Source organism: Musa acuminata, chromosome BXJ3-4 (genome assembly GCF_036884655.1).
Source record: "Musa acuminata AAA Group cultivar baxijiao chromosome BXJ3-4, Cavendish_Baxijiao_AAA, whole genome shotgun sequence".
Taxonomy (NCBI): domain Eukaryota; kingdom Viridiplantae; phylum Streptophyta; class Magnoliopsida; order Zingiberales; family Musaceae; genus Musa; species Musa acuminata.
In genome coordinates, this window is record NC_088352.1 from 11,723,242 (window position 1) to 11,737,382 (window position 14,141).

General features: G+C 44.3%; 2 protein-coding genes and 2 long non-coding RNA genes across 6 annotated transcripts; 3 read left to right on the top strand and 1 right to left on the bottom strand.

The window, feature by feature from the left end:
- Positions 1 to 1,622: 1,622 nt before the first annotated feature.
- On the bottom strand, positions 1,623 to 3,841 carry LOC103981477 (glucan endo-1,3-beta-glucosidase 3). 3 transcript variants are annotated; one of them, XM_009398220.3, is made up of 4 exons: positions 3,349 to 3,841; positions 2,509 to 3,075; positions 2,156 to 2,186; positions 1,623 to 2,049 (listed from the first exon to the last, which is right to left on the bottom strand). In XM_009398220.3, exons 1-4 carry the CDS (start codon positions 3,392 to 3,394, stop codon positions 1,863 to 1,865), a joined length of 831 nt encoding a protein of 276 aa, XP_009396495.2. In that variant the 5' UTR covers positions 3,395 to 3,841; the 3' UTR covers positions 1,623 to 1,862. The 3 variants fall into 3 exon arrangements, with proteins under 3 accessions (XP_009396495.2, XP_018679857.2, XP_065003617.1); XM_018824312.2 differs by having other exon boundaries at positions 2,509 to 3,251; positions 3,349 to 3,840; XM_065147545.1 differs by having other exon boundaries at positions 2,509 to 3,840.
- Positions 3,842 to 4,404: 563 nt separating this feature from the next.
- Positions 4,405 to 8,000, top strand: LOC135635177 (uncharacterized). The gene is made up of 2 exons (XR_010495563.1): positions 4,405 to 5,017; positions 7,483 to 8,000. It is a non-coding gene; the product is annotated as an uncharacterized LOC135635177 (long non-coding RNA).
- A 1,679-nt stretch (positions 8,001 to 9,679) lies between these two features.
- LOC135635017 (transcription factor PAR2-like) lies at positions 9,680 to 10,395 on the top strand. The gene has a single exon (XM_065145809.1). It carries the CDS (start codon positions 9,782 to 9,784, stop codon positions 10,238 to 10,240), a length of 459 nt encoding a protein of 152 aa, XP_065001881.1. The 5' UTR covers positions 9,680 to 9,781; the 3' UTR covers positions 10,241 to 10,395.
- A 587-nt stretch (positions 10,396 to 10,982) lies between these two features.
- Positions 10,983 to 14,133, top strand: LOC135637116 (uncharacterized). Its single transcript, XR_010496157.1, has 3 exons — positions 10,983 to 11,165; positions 11,265 to 11,627; positions 12,773 to 14,133. It is a non-coding gene; the product is annotated as an uncharacterized LOC135637116 (long non-coding RNA).
- Positions 14,134 to 14,141: the final 8 nt, after the last annotated feature.

Below are 14,141 nucleotides of genomic sequence, written 5' to 3' on the forward strand. Positions count from 1 at the left end.
CACCCCCAAGATTTCCCAACAGGTCCCCCGACCAACAATTCGCTAGTCCAAACTTGAGCCTGGGTTCAGTTGCTCAGCCAACAAGTTCAATTTCTGCTCGAGTCGCACGGCTCGGCCCCTCGACCAACGACTCGTCAGTCGAAACTTGAGCCTGAGTTCAGTTTGCTCGGCCAACAAGTTCAGTCTTTGCCCGAGTCGCGCAGCTCGACCCCCCGACCAATGTCTCGTTAGTCCAAACTTGAGCCCAAGTTTAGTTGCTCGACCAACAGGTTCAGTTTTTGCCCGAGTCATGTAGTTCGGGCCCCCGACCAGTGACTTGCCAGTCCAAACCTGAGCCCGAGTTCAGTTACTCGGCCAACATATTCAATCTTTGCCCGAGTCACACAGCTCACCCCCCCAACCAGCGACTTGCCAATCCAAACCTGAGCCCGAGTTTAGTTGCTCGGCCAACAAGTTCAGTCTTTGCCCGAGTCGCGTAGCTCGACCCCACGACCAAACGACTCGCCAGTCCAAACCTGAGCCCGAGTTTAATTGCTCGACCAACGGGTTCAATCTTTGTCTGAGTCGCGCATCTCGGCCCCTTGACCAGTGACCCGCCAATCCAAACCTGAGCCTGAGTTCAGTTGCTCGGCCAACAGGTTCAGTCTTTGCTCGAGTCGCGCAGCTCGACCCCCCGACCAGCGACTCGCCAGTCCAAACCTGAGCCCTAGTTTAGTTACTTGGCCAACAGGTTCAATTTTTGTCCGAGTCGCGTAGCTCGGCCCCCCAACTAGCGACTAGCCAGTCCAAACCTGAGCCCAAGTTCAATTGCTCGTCCAACAGTTTCAACCCTCGCCCAAGGCGCGAAGCACGTCCCGCCGAGCAACCCCACGACAAATCAGCCCGGCTACCCCTCACAAGCAATCGATCCACATGCGACACTCCTACGAGCCAAGCATGCCCCTCGCCCTCTTGCAAGGACCCTGTGGCACGCCTCAAGGGAGGGGAGAAGTGATAAGGTATATTTTGGATTCCAACTACGTCATAACCCTCGCCTCTGCCAAGTCAGCACGAGGAGTACTTCCACGCGCTAAGCCAGAATCCGTACCGAGACACCCTTCGGTACGTCCCATCCCGGAAAGCTTGGGACGACGCTGCATGGTGCCATTCTATGCATTCCGGGTGACGACCGCACGAATGTACCACCTCGCCAATCGAGGATCAGCCACCGCGCCAAATCTGCATACAATCGATCCTCGCGCAATGGTATAAAAGCCCTTGACGGGCATCTAGCTAGGGAAAAGAAAAAGGGAGGCTACCACTAACTTATTCGACGATGGGCCACTGTCGGGAACCCCCGACGAGGGCTTTCTGTGCAGGAGCTCGGTCCCCCCCCCCCCCGAGAAGCGCTGTCATCCCGATCAGGAGACACCTTCCCGGAAAACGGAGTCAGTGCCCCGACCGAGAGATGCCATCCCTCAGACGGTGCCACCGCATCCTGACTTCCTAACATAGTCGGCTTCGACACTTCTTCCAACCGATCGCGAAATCCTGACATCGACCCATGGACCAAGACGTGTTCGACTCATCGACCACGATATATTTGTTTACCAAGACTACTTATTCACATTAGAAGAAAGAAGTACAATCAAAACTGTTCTATAATTCACTAAAAGAAGTTAATTGTTCGTCTATCTCTGCTAGCTACGGGAAGCTTTCGAGTAACACACTCTGCTGGCCTTGGGCTCTGCTAGAAAGTACTTCACGGTCAACTTCTCCACTCCTAGAATGAGACATCAAGAGGGCTTCTTTGCCTCCTTGCCGTGGGAACCCGTTGGTGCTGGAGCAAACAATGGCCATCGAGCCATTTCTCTTTGGAATCATTACAGAATATCTTTGGTGTCTATTTTGCAGACACTTGAGAAGAAGAGTGACATCACAAGACACGTGACGGTGATTACAAGCGTCATGCCGTTTAACATCAAGGTGGAGCCACTTGTTGCCGGAGGAACAGATCCGAAGACTGTTGATCCAGTAGGAATAGTCGTGTTGAGGACAGATGAGCTTGTGCTGTCAGTGCAGGTGTTAGCAGATAATTCTTCTGTCAGTTGCGATGATCGTAAAGGTAACTGAATTCTGCTGCAAAAGAAAATTGTCTTCAGGGAGGAGATTTTACCTTGTTGATGGATGCTGACACGTTGAAGTACCTGCGAGAGCACACAGTGAGAAGATTGCCGAGAACTAGACGTTACGTAAATGAGCACCCAGATCCAATACAGGTGGATGTGTCAAATCGTTGTTGCTTTCAGAATTTGATTGGCCTAAGCAAAGCTATCGGTGTCTGTTAGTCTCGAGTGGTAGGATAAGGTAGAACCTGATACCATCAAGTTATATGCAGACATTTGGCACATTGTGCCCATTTTCTCTCTCATAATACTCCGAGTTATAGGATTTGATCACTATTAGTCACGAAGCATAAGATTTGCTCAAATCTGTGGTAAAAGAGCAATGAGATGTGATCAAACTTACTTGGATCCACATTGGTAATCACAGCTGTTCCTCCAAAATCACAGCTGGTAGGAATTGGGTTCTTCTGGTAGTACTCATTGAATGCATACGATGCATGATCACGGACTGTATTCGGGTTGTAGCAGCTGCCACCTTCCTGAATTGCCGAACAATCTGCGCCGCCATATCCACACGCATAGTCTAGAGCAACCTGCAGTCCAGTCTTGGATGCAGTCTGGCTTGCAACACACCAGCTTTGGCTGGATGACGATGATGATGATGGGGTCACCATCGCCGGAGTGGAATATGGGTCCGTAGTCGGAGTGGTCGATGTTGTGGGAAAGGGATTGTAGTCGGGAGTCGTAGTAGTTGGGGTGGTGATCGTGGGGTTGAGCACCGGAACTGTAGTTATCGGAGTGACAACATCCATTTCCGGCATCGTCTTCGAGGATTGCAGCTCGGTTTCAGCTAGTAGAAACCTGTTGAATTGTTTTCCAGGTTCATAAACCATTTCTTTGTTGGAATCGGTTGTCCGTGCGAGAGATGGACCGGATGACAAACCATCCTCTGATCCTTTAGCGACTACTCCTGCAGAGACGATTTGTAAGAACTGATGGTAACAAATGCAAAACCATGTGCAAAGCTTTGAAGATTTTATTGCCATGAGAATGATAAGAGTATGGTCAAAGAGTTTCTTTTCCTCTCAGGTGTATGGTGAGTGCTTCATCCTCGAAGAGCTGAGTGGACTTCGGTTCTTCTTAATCCTGACGCTTCTCAAGTTTGGTAATGGTGGCAAGAAAAGTATCTATCTTACTTGCTTAACCAACATGGACGGGGAAAACGCAGAGAATTTGTACTGACCCGAGTAAATAAGTCCGAACAAGAAGACGATGACATCGACACCCATATCTTTTAATGTCTTCCTCCGATCTTTCTTCACCTTCTCTTTTCCTGCTTCTCTGTTTCAGGTGCTCTTGCGAAGAGTTGCGCTTCAAGAGGGACAAGCAAGTCTACTTAAGCAGCGAAAAGGAGCAATTTTACCTTCATCTCACGATATATATCCGACAGGACACAAGTTCCCTTCATGATTGCAGTGGGGGAGAATATGAGGAGACTTGGGAGGGGAGGATGGGAGCTCGGGAGGCGCACGCAAGAGGAGGTGGTGGAAAAGAGCAGAAAAGGAAAAGGTTGCAGAGGAAAGCAGCAGCAGCAACAGCAGTAGCGACTCCAGCGGCAGCAGTGGAAAGAGGAAGGTGGTGTGAGAGTGAAGAATCCCTGCGTGGGTTGCCTGATGATGGTCATAATGATGATGAAACGAGGGGTGGTGGTGGTGGTGGTGGTGGTGGTGGAGGTGGGAACCTCTCCTTTATCCCACGCTTTTACTATGTCTATGGGACTAAATCATGTGGGAAAGGCGGTGTTGAGCTGCTTTGCTTCTTTCCCTCTTTTTGGACTCTCTGACAGTGCCATTTCTTTGGTCTCGAGATCCTCTTCGTTGATTGCGGCCTATCAGTGACTGTAGTTTCGAGACCCAGATGCTTGACTTCCCATCCAGTTGAGTCAACCTGGCACGAACTTTAAGATAAAACCTTAGAGACATTGGTGCATGATTGCGGATACTACTGATGTGTGCGTGAAACATAAGCTAAATAAAAAGCCTAAAGCGCATTCACGTCTAATATATGGCCTCAAGCTGATTCAGCAAAGTTACTTGAATGGTGTAACGTACACAGGATTGGGTCAATCTTACCAGTGTCGTAGGACCCGTTGTCCCTCTAAATGTTCCGAATCTGGCACATCCAACTTGATCCACTCCATGACAATTACATTCCACCTGATTCATTTGATATAATGAATGTTTGGATCAATCGGATCCATTCTTTATGCCCAACCAACCCAATTCGCATTGCGGGTGGCAATCCGTGCGGGTAAACCCATACGGGTCCATTCCAAACCTACTAGCCCCGTTTTATTAGCGTCTCTCCGAAGCCATCCGCGTTCTCCCGCCATGAGAACAGATCAAGCAAGTTACGGAAGCTACGGAAGTTCCTCCTCCCCGTTCTCCCCATCTCTTCCTCTCATCCGGCTGCCGAAGCACTCCTTCTTCACTCCTACGTCGACGTCGTCTTCGGTCCCCTAAACACCCACGTCGGGTCTCGCTCCTTCCGACCTACCTCCTCTTTAGCTCCGTATTCCTCACCCCACCACCCCGGGCTGCATACAATTTCTCTTTCCTCCTCGCCTCCGACAGTCTCCTGGCGCCGGGCTTGATCCAGCCAGAGCAGGCCACGGTGTACGCAATCAATTTTGGGCTCGAGACCCGGGTGTCCGTTTCCATTGTAATGATCCTTATGTATAGGAGCTGTGGGTCAGTCCACGAAGCGTATATGGTGCCTGACGCGAGAGCTGTTCTCAGAGAACTTGTTGCATCGGTTGGCATGGGCATATGATAATATAGACCGCGCTAGCGAGTTGTTCGACAAAATGCTGCAGAAGGATGCTGTATCATGGAGTGGCAGATGATGTGCTGGTAAGAACTAACTATTTATGGATGCAATTAACAAATTTTATACTTGAAACAATTTTAATTTTGTTCAATAAAGTTGTCTTGTCATCATGCATATGCTTGGGCGGCCTTCAACTTAATTGGGCAGTTACCTGGGTTATTTCATGCAGTAGATCTTGCTAGAGAATGCTCAACGTCTACATTGTGTTTTCTTTTTTTTTTTCAGTACTTTGTGATGATTAGGTTGGTCTCTAAGCGAGGCTAACCTGTGAAGTGACTCATCCTCGGACTAGCATTATTTTATTTGTAAACAATGCTGACAAACATCTTAGCAGCTACAATTTGACTGGGACTGTCACCAGTCAGAGGAGCTAAATTATACTCTTTCCCATTTCCAGAGTTCCATATCCAAACTAGTTATTGGGCAACAAATCATCATATTTTGTTGACTTAGTTTTTGAAATTAGAGAATTCTACAAGCTCATCAAGCCTGATTCAATATCCTTAGTATAAATTTACTAAACCTGATTTAATATCTTTGTTATCCTATATATGCTGTGCGACTGAAGTTTTTGAGGCAATGCCTTCGATCGTCATATCTTCCTTTGCCCAGCCATCAATTTTCCTGATCATCATCGTGCATGCAAACTTTAGAAGAAACATGAATAGTTTTGATTTAATGTTTAATATGGCCACCCGGATGTTCACTTTGAAAGAATGAAGGCAGAAATTGTCGGTCTAGATAAATTGTTTGACTTTGCTTAATGCTTGTAGCTATTGGAAGATTGGTGGACCAAGGAAAATCTTGTTTTAATCCAATAAGGAATGTTTACATGGTAAATGTTGTCAAGCATGGTGTGATGTTAAAAGAAGCAGAGGAGATGATTTTCAGCAATGGTAATGTCTCCAGAATTTTCCATATGTAGGTTGCACTGCTTGATGCTTTTTTCAGATACATGGAGATATCAAGATGTGATATCGGGTCGATAAGGTCAACGAGTGGAGCCTGCACATGTGGGTTATTTTTTTTTTATTGGCAATCATGTTTTTGGGATCCAGGAGATAGAATGATGCAAGATACGTCAGAACGAGCATCAAAATTGGTGGTGGAAGAAAGTGATGCCACTCCAAATTGATGGTATGTTTCATCAGTTACTCATGGGAAATCGATCTCGCCACACACTAAACGCATCTATTTATCTTTATATGAGATGCTTTTCAAAGTTTAGCTTGCTGGCTATGCGCCAGAAGTTGGAGAGGTGCTGCTTGACTCCTATCAATTGGACAAAGAGACTGTTCTGTGTGTACAGAGTAATATATTAGCCAATGCCTTTGGGTTGATAAACACAAAATCAGGATGCCAATAGCAGTTATGAAAAATCTGACAGTTTGCGGTGACTGCCATCATGCTAGAAAGTCCATCTCCAAGGTCCACGATCGAGAGATAATATAGTTCAGGACAGGATCACCTCTCATAGCTTCAAAGCAGATTCTGTTCCTGCAACTTGCAAGAATCACTGGTAAACGATTGAATTTGTGCCAACAAGGAGAATCTATTAGATGACTAAAACTATTCTTTCTCTTCTTCATGTGGTAAAGTTGCCTACAGCTATCATCTATATTTAATAGGATTGCTCGATTCCATACTAATATCATTTAGCTCTGCTGCTGAAAATTGTGCCTAGTTGCCTTTTTTACTGATTATTTGTGCAATAATTCTCGGGAACTAACCTTTTTTCAATAAATCTTATGAGCATTTAAATATTAAGTGTAGCCATTAGCAGAATATAAATAAATGAAATCTTTATCTTGGTTTGTGGTTAATTACTAGGAAGTATGTCTTCACTTTGACATGCATACTTAGTTATTTAGCGCAAGTCCAAAAGTCTAAAGTGAGATATGCTATAGAAGAACATTAGTGTTGTGTCAGCCACTTCTGTAACATTATTGTTATAGAAGAACAGTACTGTGTCAGTGTGGACTTAAGCATAAATGGAAACCCTAATAGATTTCCCAGCTGGCAATCTTCAATGACACAATTGCTGAACACCTAGCAATATTGTAAATACTTGTGATTTATAATCCATGTAAGAGAACTAATGGTGTATCAAGTGGACATCCATCGGAAGATCTGAGGAAGTCAATGCAGTAAACCTAAACTGTGGACCATTTGATATATATATATATATATATAAAAGTAAGAGTATGGGACATAGCATAGTAAAGTCACACATGGATTATTCTTGGATTGTGCTTTGGATAAACATGGAGTAGAAGCAAAGTAGATCAAGTACGATGCATCAAATCTTAAGCATAAGATTCTATAAAGAAATTAAAATACAAGATGTTCCCACATGACAATACAAACAATAGCTAGCTGGCATATTTGTTTTCCTCTGAGTACTGATAGATGATTAATTATGGAAGTTATGATTGATAACAAACTCACTATGACAATCCATTATATCTCATCGAGTTTTCTTCTCCAGTGAATTGCATGCATGTCTTCAACGTGGTAGAAGATCAAGGATTGAAGTCACATCTTCATATTTGAGATATCGAGTGAAAGAGAACAGATTTCTGTACCTGCTGTGATAGGAACAACAGGGCGAAGCTTTTGTACCATTGCACCCGGAATAGGACAAACCGAAAAAGAAGTGCTGTGTCACCTGTCCACAGGTTTCGCCAAGGATTGTTCTTAAAGGTAAACGAGAACAACACGTTTCCTTGTATTATATGTTCATCGAATGAATGGTGGTTAAGTAAAGATTGGATTTGTGACAATCTTTACAGAAGGTACTGCTGCAGGATTTGCAGAATGATGCATCTGCATGACCTTAGTAGTATGAAAGGTCATTGGGAACTTAGCCGAAAACATGTTAAACCTACCCCCTACCCCCTAACGACCAGCCACCACCGTGGTGGAGAATTACTTTATTGTATAGCAGCCAGCATAAACTAAAGGGGTGTTTATAATGCAAGAGGATATGTGAATTCTTTTAGGTTCCTCCTGGCTGTCGGTCTGGGAAAGTAATGTAAATAATGTAAGGCCAGAATCGGCTGTGGCGTAATCCACATCACATAAACAAAAAAAGGGCCATGACAACCTATTCTTGGTGGTGGAAGCCACATTGTTTAGTACTTTATCCGGTCCAACTTCTCCAACATCCACATCCATCCTCCGACTGCAACCAAGACAAGGCCGAAATGCTCTGATCTGAGGACACCATCTTGCACAATGAAAGGAAAGGATTAAAGAACTGGGACAACCACCATTCTTCCTTCATTAGCTAAGCACAAGAAAGAGAAGGGTCAACCAACCCTCATTATCTCAACAATTCTAATCCTCATTGTTACTTTATTATTATTATTATTATTATTATTATTATTTAAATATTATTTCAGGATGGATTAGGAGTTGGTCAGCTTCTATGACAACTATTAATAGGTCTTAGAAATTTTTTTTATTTTTTTATCCAAAAAGAAAAACTGTGCACAAAATCCATGAGACAGCTTCTGACTGCACCATTCCGTGGGCCTCGCGGATCCGGCGAAGCAGGAAGCCACCACGAAAAGGACTAGACCAGCAGCAATAATGGCCGTCACCGACCAGACCACAACCAGACACGAGGATCCCAAGGCCTTCCTTCCCACATGCAGCCCCCACGGCGCTGCAAAAAGGAGTGGAACAGAATCCCCACCCCCCCACCACGCCCAGCGCCGTGCGGGTGCGAGGGAGCGGGCCCCGGCCGCCGAAGGCCTACCGGAGATGTGGTGGGTCCGGCGACGTGGTGCGCGCCGAGGCCGAGCACATGGGCGGTAGGTTCGAGGCATCATGTGACGCCATGTTCTCTCGCTGCTGCTGCCGTTGCCGTTGCTGTTGCTGCCACGGGCCTCGACCCGTCTCCTTGGGCTTTATTCTGGCTGCGCAGGCGCCCCCTGAGAAATCATGTGGGCGGGCGGCTTTCGTGGCCTCTGCGGTGCATGTGGAAGGGCGGGGATTGGGTAGGCGTCGAGGATGGTACACGCCGTGAACTGTAGCAGTGGGAAGCGAGGGTTCCCGGGTTTGGTAGCGCGACCGGGACAAAAGTGTTCGACCGGCTTACTTTTGGGATCATGTGGGAGATGTCATAGCGGTCACATGGTGTGATTGAGAGCGGAAAGTAGGAGGAGCACTACAAGCGGTGACAGAGGATGTCACGGTAGACGGGGGCCCCCCCCCCCTCTCTCTCCTATAGCATTCTTCCTGAATGAATGAATGAATGAACATCCACTGTGCCCCGAAAAATACTTGTTAATATGATGCTAAAACAGTGAAGGCAACATAATGTTTTTTTTCCTTGGAAATCCACTGTAAACCTTCTCTGCTTTGTTGTCTCGATTGGACCCCCGTGTAATCTTCAGACCTAACACCAACAGGAGTGAAAGCCAAGCACCGGCAACCACCAGCTGAGCCAAGCCACGCCCGCTCTCCCCAGCAAAAGCCGAGACAAACCACATTAATCTGCCGCAACATGCTCCCCGCAGAAACTATTCACACAAACCCCAGAAAACAATTGCAATCACCTCAGACCCCTCTCTCTCTCTCTCTCTCTCTCTCTCTCTCTCTCCTCGCTGGTATTTGACATTTCCTTCGAGAATTAGACCCCCAACATTCTTAAATGTTATGTTCCATCTCTCTCTCTCTCTCTCTCTCTCTCTCTCTCTCTCTTCAACATATATATACATATATAGATATATATAGTGCTCATCTCTCTCCCTGCTCCTCAACAACACACCTACCGTCCCATGGACAAGAAGCACGACCACCGCGCGATGTTCTCGCCCGAGCGCGGCCACGACGGCCTCGTGGAGAGGAGCAGGCGGATAAAGATGGCGGCCGAGATGGGCCTCGCCCGGTCCTCCCGTGGCCGCCACTGGAGCCGAGCCCTCCACCGCCGCCTCATCCGGAGGAAAGGAGCGACGAGCGGCGGCTCATGCGGGTGCAAGGACGAGGCGTTGACCTCCTCCAAGGCGGTCGAGGAGCTTGGGGTGGGAGAGAACGAGGACGACGCTGTGGAGGTCGACGCCCGGGTTCACGCTCTGCAGAGGCTGGTCCCCGGCGGCGAGGAGCTGAGCGTGGAGCGGCTGTTCGAGGAGACGGCCGACTACATCGAGGCGCTGCAGGGGCAGGTGAGTGCCATGAGGGCGCTTGCGTGCTTGCTTGATGAGTTGGAGCGGGACAAGAGGGTGGTGATGGGTGGGTGATGCAATGCATGGTACTCTCGGATATGTATCTTTGGATTGTCTTCTCTCTTTCTTCTTTTCCCTTTTTTTTTTTTTTTCTTTTTCTTTTTATGATGTAAGAACACTGAAGAGAGATTTGGAGAAAAAATAATTCTTAGTTTTTCCTTTGCACTTTATGTTAATTTCTTGGGTTATGACTTTTGCCATATAACAATCTCAATTTTAACATTATCATTCTGATGCTTAATAAATGAGTGATATGTAGATCTGACCTCTTTTATCTTTTAAGTGGATTTGTGAAGGAGTATTAGGAGGTCAAAAACAAAACAACACTAGTACGAAAGACATCAATATCAACCGAATGAACAGTGTAGAACAACACAACCAAGATTTGCCTCCTCCTCAATCAAACAACAAATGTGAGTGAGTGATTATTGGCAAAGTGTCTTCTCTCGATGATCCATTTCTCCATTTTCTATGATTGTTTTGGGATGAATCAATCAATTTCTTCTTCTTCTTCTTCTTCTTCTTTTTTTATATATAATTTTTTTTCGAGCTATACAAATTTGCTTCAAGTATATGGGTTTCTTCACATAAAACGCAATTAATGATAGCTTCAGAACACACATGGATTCAATTAATCAAGATAATAATAGCATCATCGTCGATACAGTACATAATAATACCGTATAAATACACATTCAAGTAAGACGAGAATACTGCATGAAATGTGTCCCCAATTCCATTTTAGCTACCAAATTAAACCACGTGTCGTGTATTTGTACCCAAGTACGCGGCGTAGGTCGCTAATTCGGAATCGAACCATCGTTATAACCGACTCCTCCCTCCATCTCTCTCTCTCGCCTCTCCTCTCTTCCTCTCATCGCAAGAAACCCCAATGCCCGACGCCTCTTCCCTCCCATCGCAAGAAACCCCCGGCATAATGGTATGTTTGAAAGACTTCGATTCTGTCTTCTTTGTCATCTTTCTTGATGTTCTTCAGTGTTTGTTCATTGGGAATATCTCGCTGTTGATGTTAACGAAGTTGTGGTCGCGGAAGCCGTGATTTAAGCGCGGAGGAGATGAGATCCTGGGGGTGGGGGGGGGACGATGCAGAACACGAGCAGGCGGCGGGGATACCTTTCTCTATCGTCGCTGTGGTCGGCGTTACCGGGCTTGTGATTCGTGGGCCGGATGTGGTTTATTTCTCCCTCGCCCCTTTGTTTCTGAGTCCGATCCGTGTGGATAAGTGTGCCGGCCAGGAAGCGCGGTGGGGGGCGAAGAGGTTCTTGGATTTCTTGGAGTTTGAAGCAGAAAATGCTGCAAGATCATCGAAAGACGGTCAGGGTTTCTTCATGTGACTGCCGTTGCCGATAATTTCTTTCTCTGGTTGAAGTTGGTTGTTGCGGTAAGTGGGCATGAAATGCTATAAATTGATGATAGGGTTCTGTTCTCATTTTTAGTGGTAATTCTAGTGGATTTCTATAGCTTTCTTTGAAATGAAAATAACCATAAAGTAAAAGGTGTAGTTCCTTGCATTCAGAACTGGTCCAAGAGTTTTGATCCGATGTGCTCCATCTTCGTTGTTGTAATGTGATAGTCCTTATCGTTGCTCAAGTTACAAGCCAAGTATGCGTGATCTGCAATCAAGCGCTTGCATGAATTTTGTATGGCAGCTACTTGTCTGCAATTTTCTCTTTTCCTTACTGCTTTCTGTTCTCCATGCTTGGGAGTTCATTTGGATTTTCTTACATTTGAATGGATTCTTTGGTAATAAATTCTTGTTGACTAGTTTCTCATATTCTGATTTAGTAGTCCAATTCATGAAAATGAAGTGATCCTGGTTTTCATAGCATTACTACATGTCCTTGGGATGGTCCCATGCTGTTCTCTGTGGAGTAGCAATGAAGTCTTTCTACTAAAAAGCGTAACTATAGGCTATTTATTACCTCTATGCCACACGCAAACCCCACTGCTGGACAACTGAATTTTCACTCGTGATTTGGATGGAACTTCTTATTCCAACTTCAATTCATGAAGAAAAGGCTTATGTAAGTACGCATGTAATTCTTTGAAGTATCTATATACCCATGCAAATATGTCAATGTCCATGTTAATTTGTGTATCTTTTATATAAAAGAGTTGAATTGCCTGTGTGAAACAATATATGACTAGCATTGTAAGGAATATCAAATAGCTGACTAGCTCTGCGAGGTCAAGAAGTAAAAGTTGATATTTGAGAATCAAGGCAAATTCTTGAAATTTCTTTAGATTTGCAAAAGATGATGTAAGCAAATGATTTGCCAGTCAACATGCCGCACAATTTTTTGGATATTGACTGTTTCTCAAATACGATATGCTTGGCCATATTACACCTTCGGCAGCTGTTTCTGTCATATTTATCACTTTTCAGAGATATAATTCAATTAGAATATAACTTTGATGCATTTGCAAAGTTGAAACAAGTGATATGTAGCGGCAGTAACAGCTGACTGGATATTGCAGATAATTTTTGGTTTGTCTGACTCATTGCAATTGATTATTATTTTTCAGAATTCACCAGCACTGCACTTTTCCAGGATATATGGAGATGCCAATAGACATAAAATTTAGGAGGTTATTGGGAAAAGCAATTTACTACAGAGTTATTTGTTCGGCGGTTGATGGTTGATACTCTTACTGGAAAGACTGTGATGATTGAGAAGATATAAATTAAGGTGGTTATTCGAAAAAGGAAGTTACGGAGTTGTTTAGTCAGAGCATTTGACAGTAGATGAAAGAAAGTTAAGTTACGATGAAGAAGATATGTGGGATCAAGCTTCTCTTTGTTGTGAGACATCCGGATACTCTAAAGATCAAGAACAATCATGTTGCCTCCATCAAGGAGGGGATTGAAAAATATTTTTGAGCTCATGGAGACAGATCTTCACCAAATTTATCAAGGCTAATGATGCTGACAGGAGAAAATATTCCTTCTTTTTTACCTATACCAATGGCTGCACACGTTAAAGTATATCTATAAAGGTCAGATCATATTTTCCGGTGATATGTTGCCAGGATCATGTGATTTAAACCAGCCATTAGCTTTAGTTTTTCTCTGACTTAGGAAAATTATAATTTTTTTTAATGTATATTGCTTACTGCTTTTTGACTAACTTGTTGTGGTTGCAACTGATTTTCTTAAAACTAGAGAAGTTTGTCGACAATTTGGTATTAGAACTCATAGCGTCTTGGAGTTTGGATGGTTCTCTTCTTTAAGTTCCCATCTTGGATTGGTTAGAAACTGAATTCGTGATCTGCATCCTCTTGAATAGGTCAATTTACTAGGTCTTCTTTTTTGGTTTTTAGGAAACAAATATTATTGCAGCTTTGTTGTTTAAATTTCCTGTCTTATCCGAGTAAACCTTTTGATGCTTCCTCTGATCTTTCTTCAACAAGAGCTTGAAAAGCATTGTGTAATTCACATTGTGTCGATTCACTTTCTTAGGAAGTAACAACCCATGTCATTCGCTGACGTTCCTAATGCTGATCCTTTTGTACTGGAACTCATGGAGAACTTGTTGGCCTTTTGATCCCAAAGGATGGGTAATTAATTGGCTGAAGAGGGTATGTTAAATCATGTCTGTTTTTATTTTGTTTGTTGGTTCTTAATTTTTTGTGTGGAAATTTTGAAGAGATACAGATTTGTTGCTTTTCAATATCTGTTACCCTCTATAATTACTATTCACGTGGTAGTCTCTCCATACTTGATTGTGATCGTTTATCCTTTTTTTACATATGTTTGACCTTTTTTGAATAAGATCGATGTTTGACATACTGATACGCTCAACCATTTAAAGATTTTTTTTTTCTCTTTATTCTTTACATTTATGTTTGGTTGAAGTGTGAAGAATATTTTCGGTGAAATGGGTATGATAAGCTG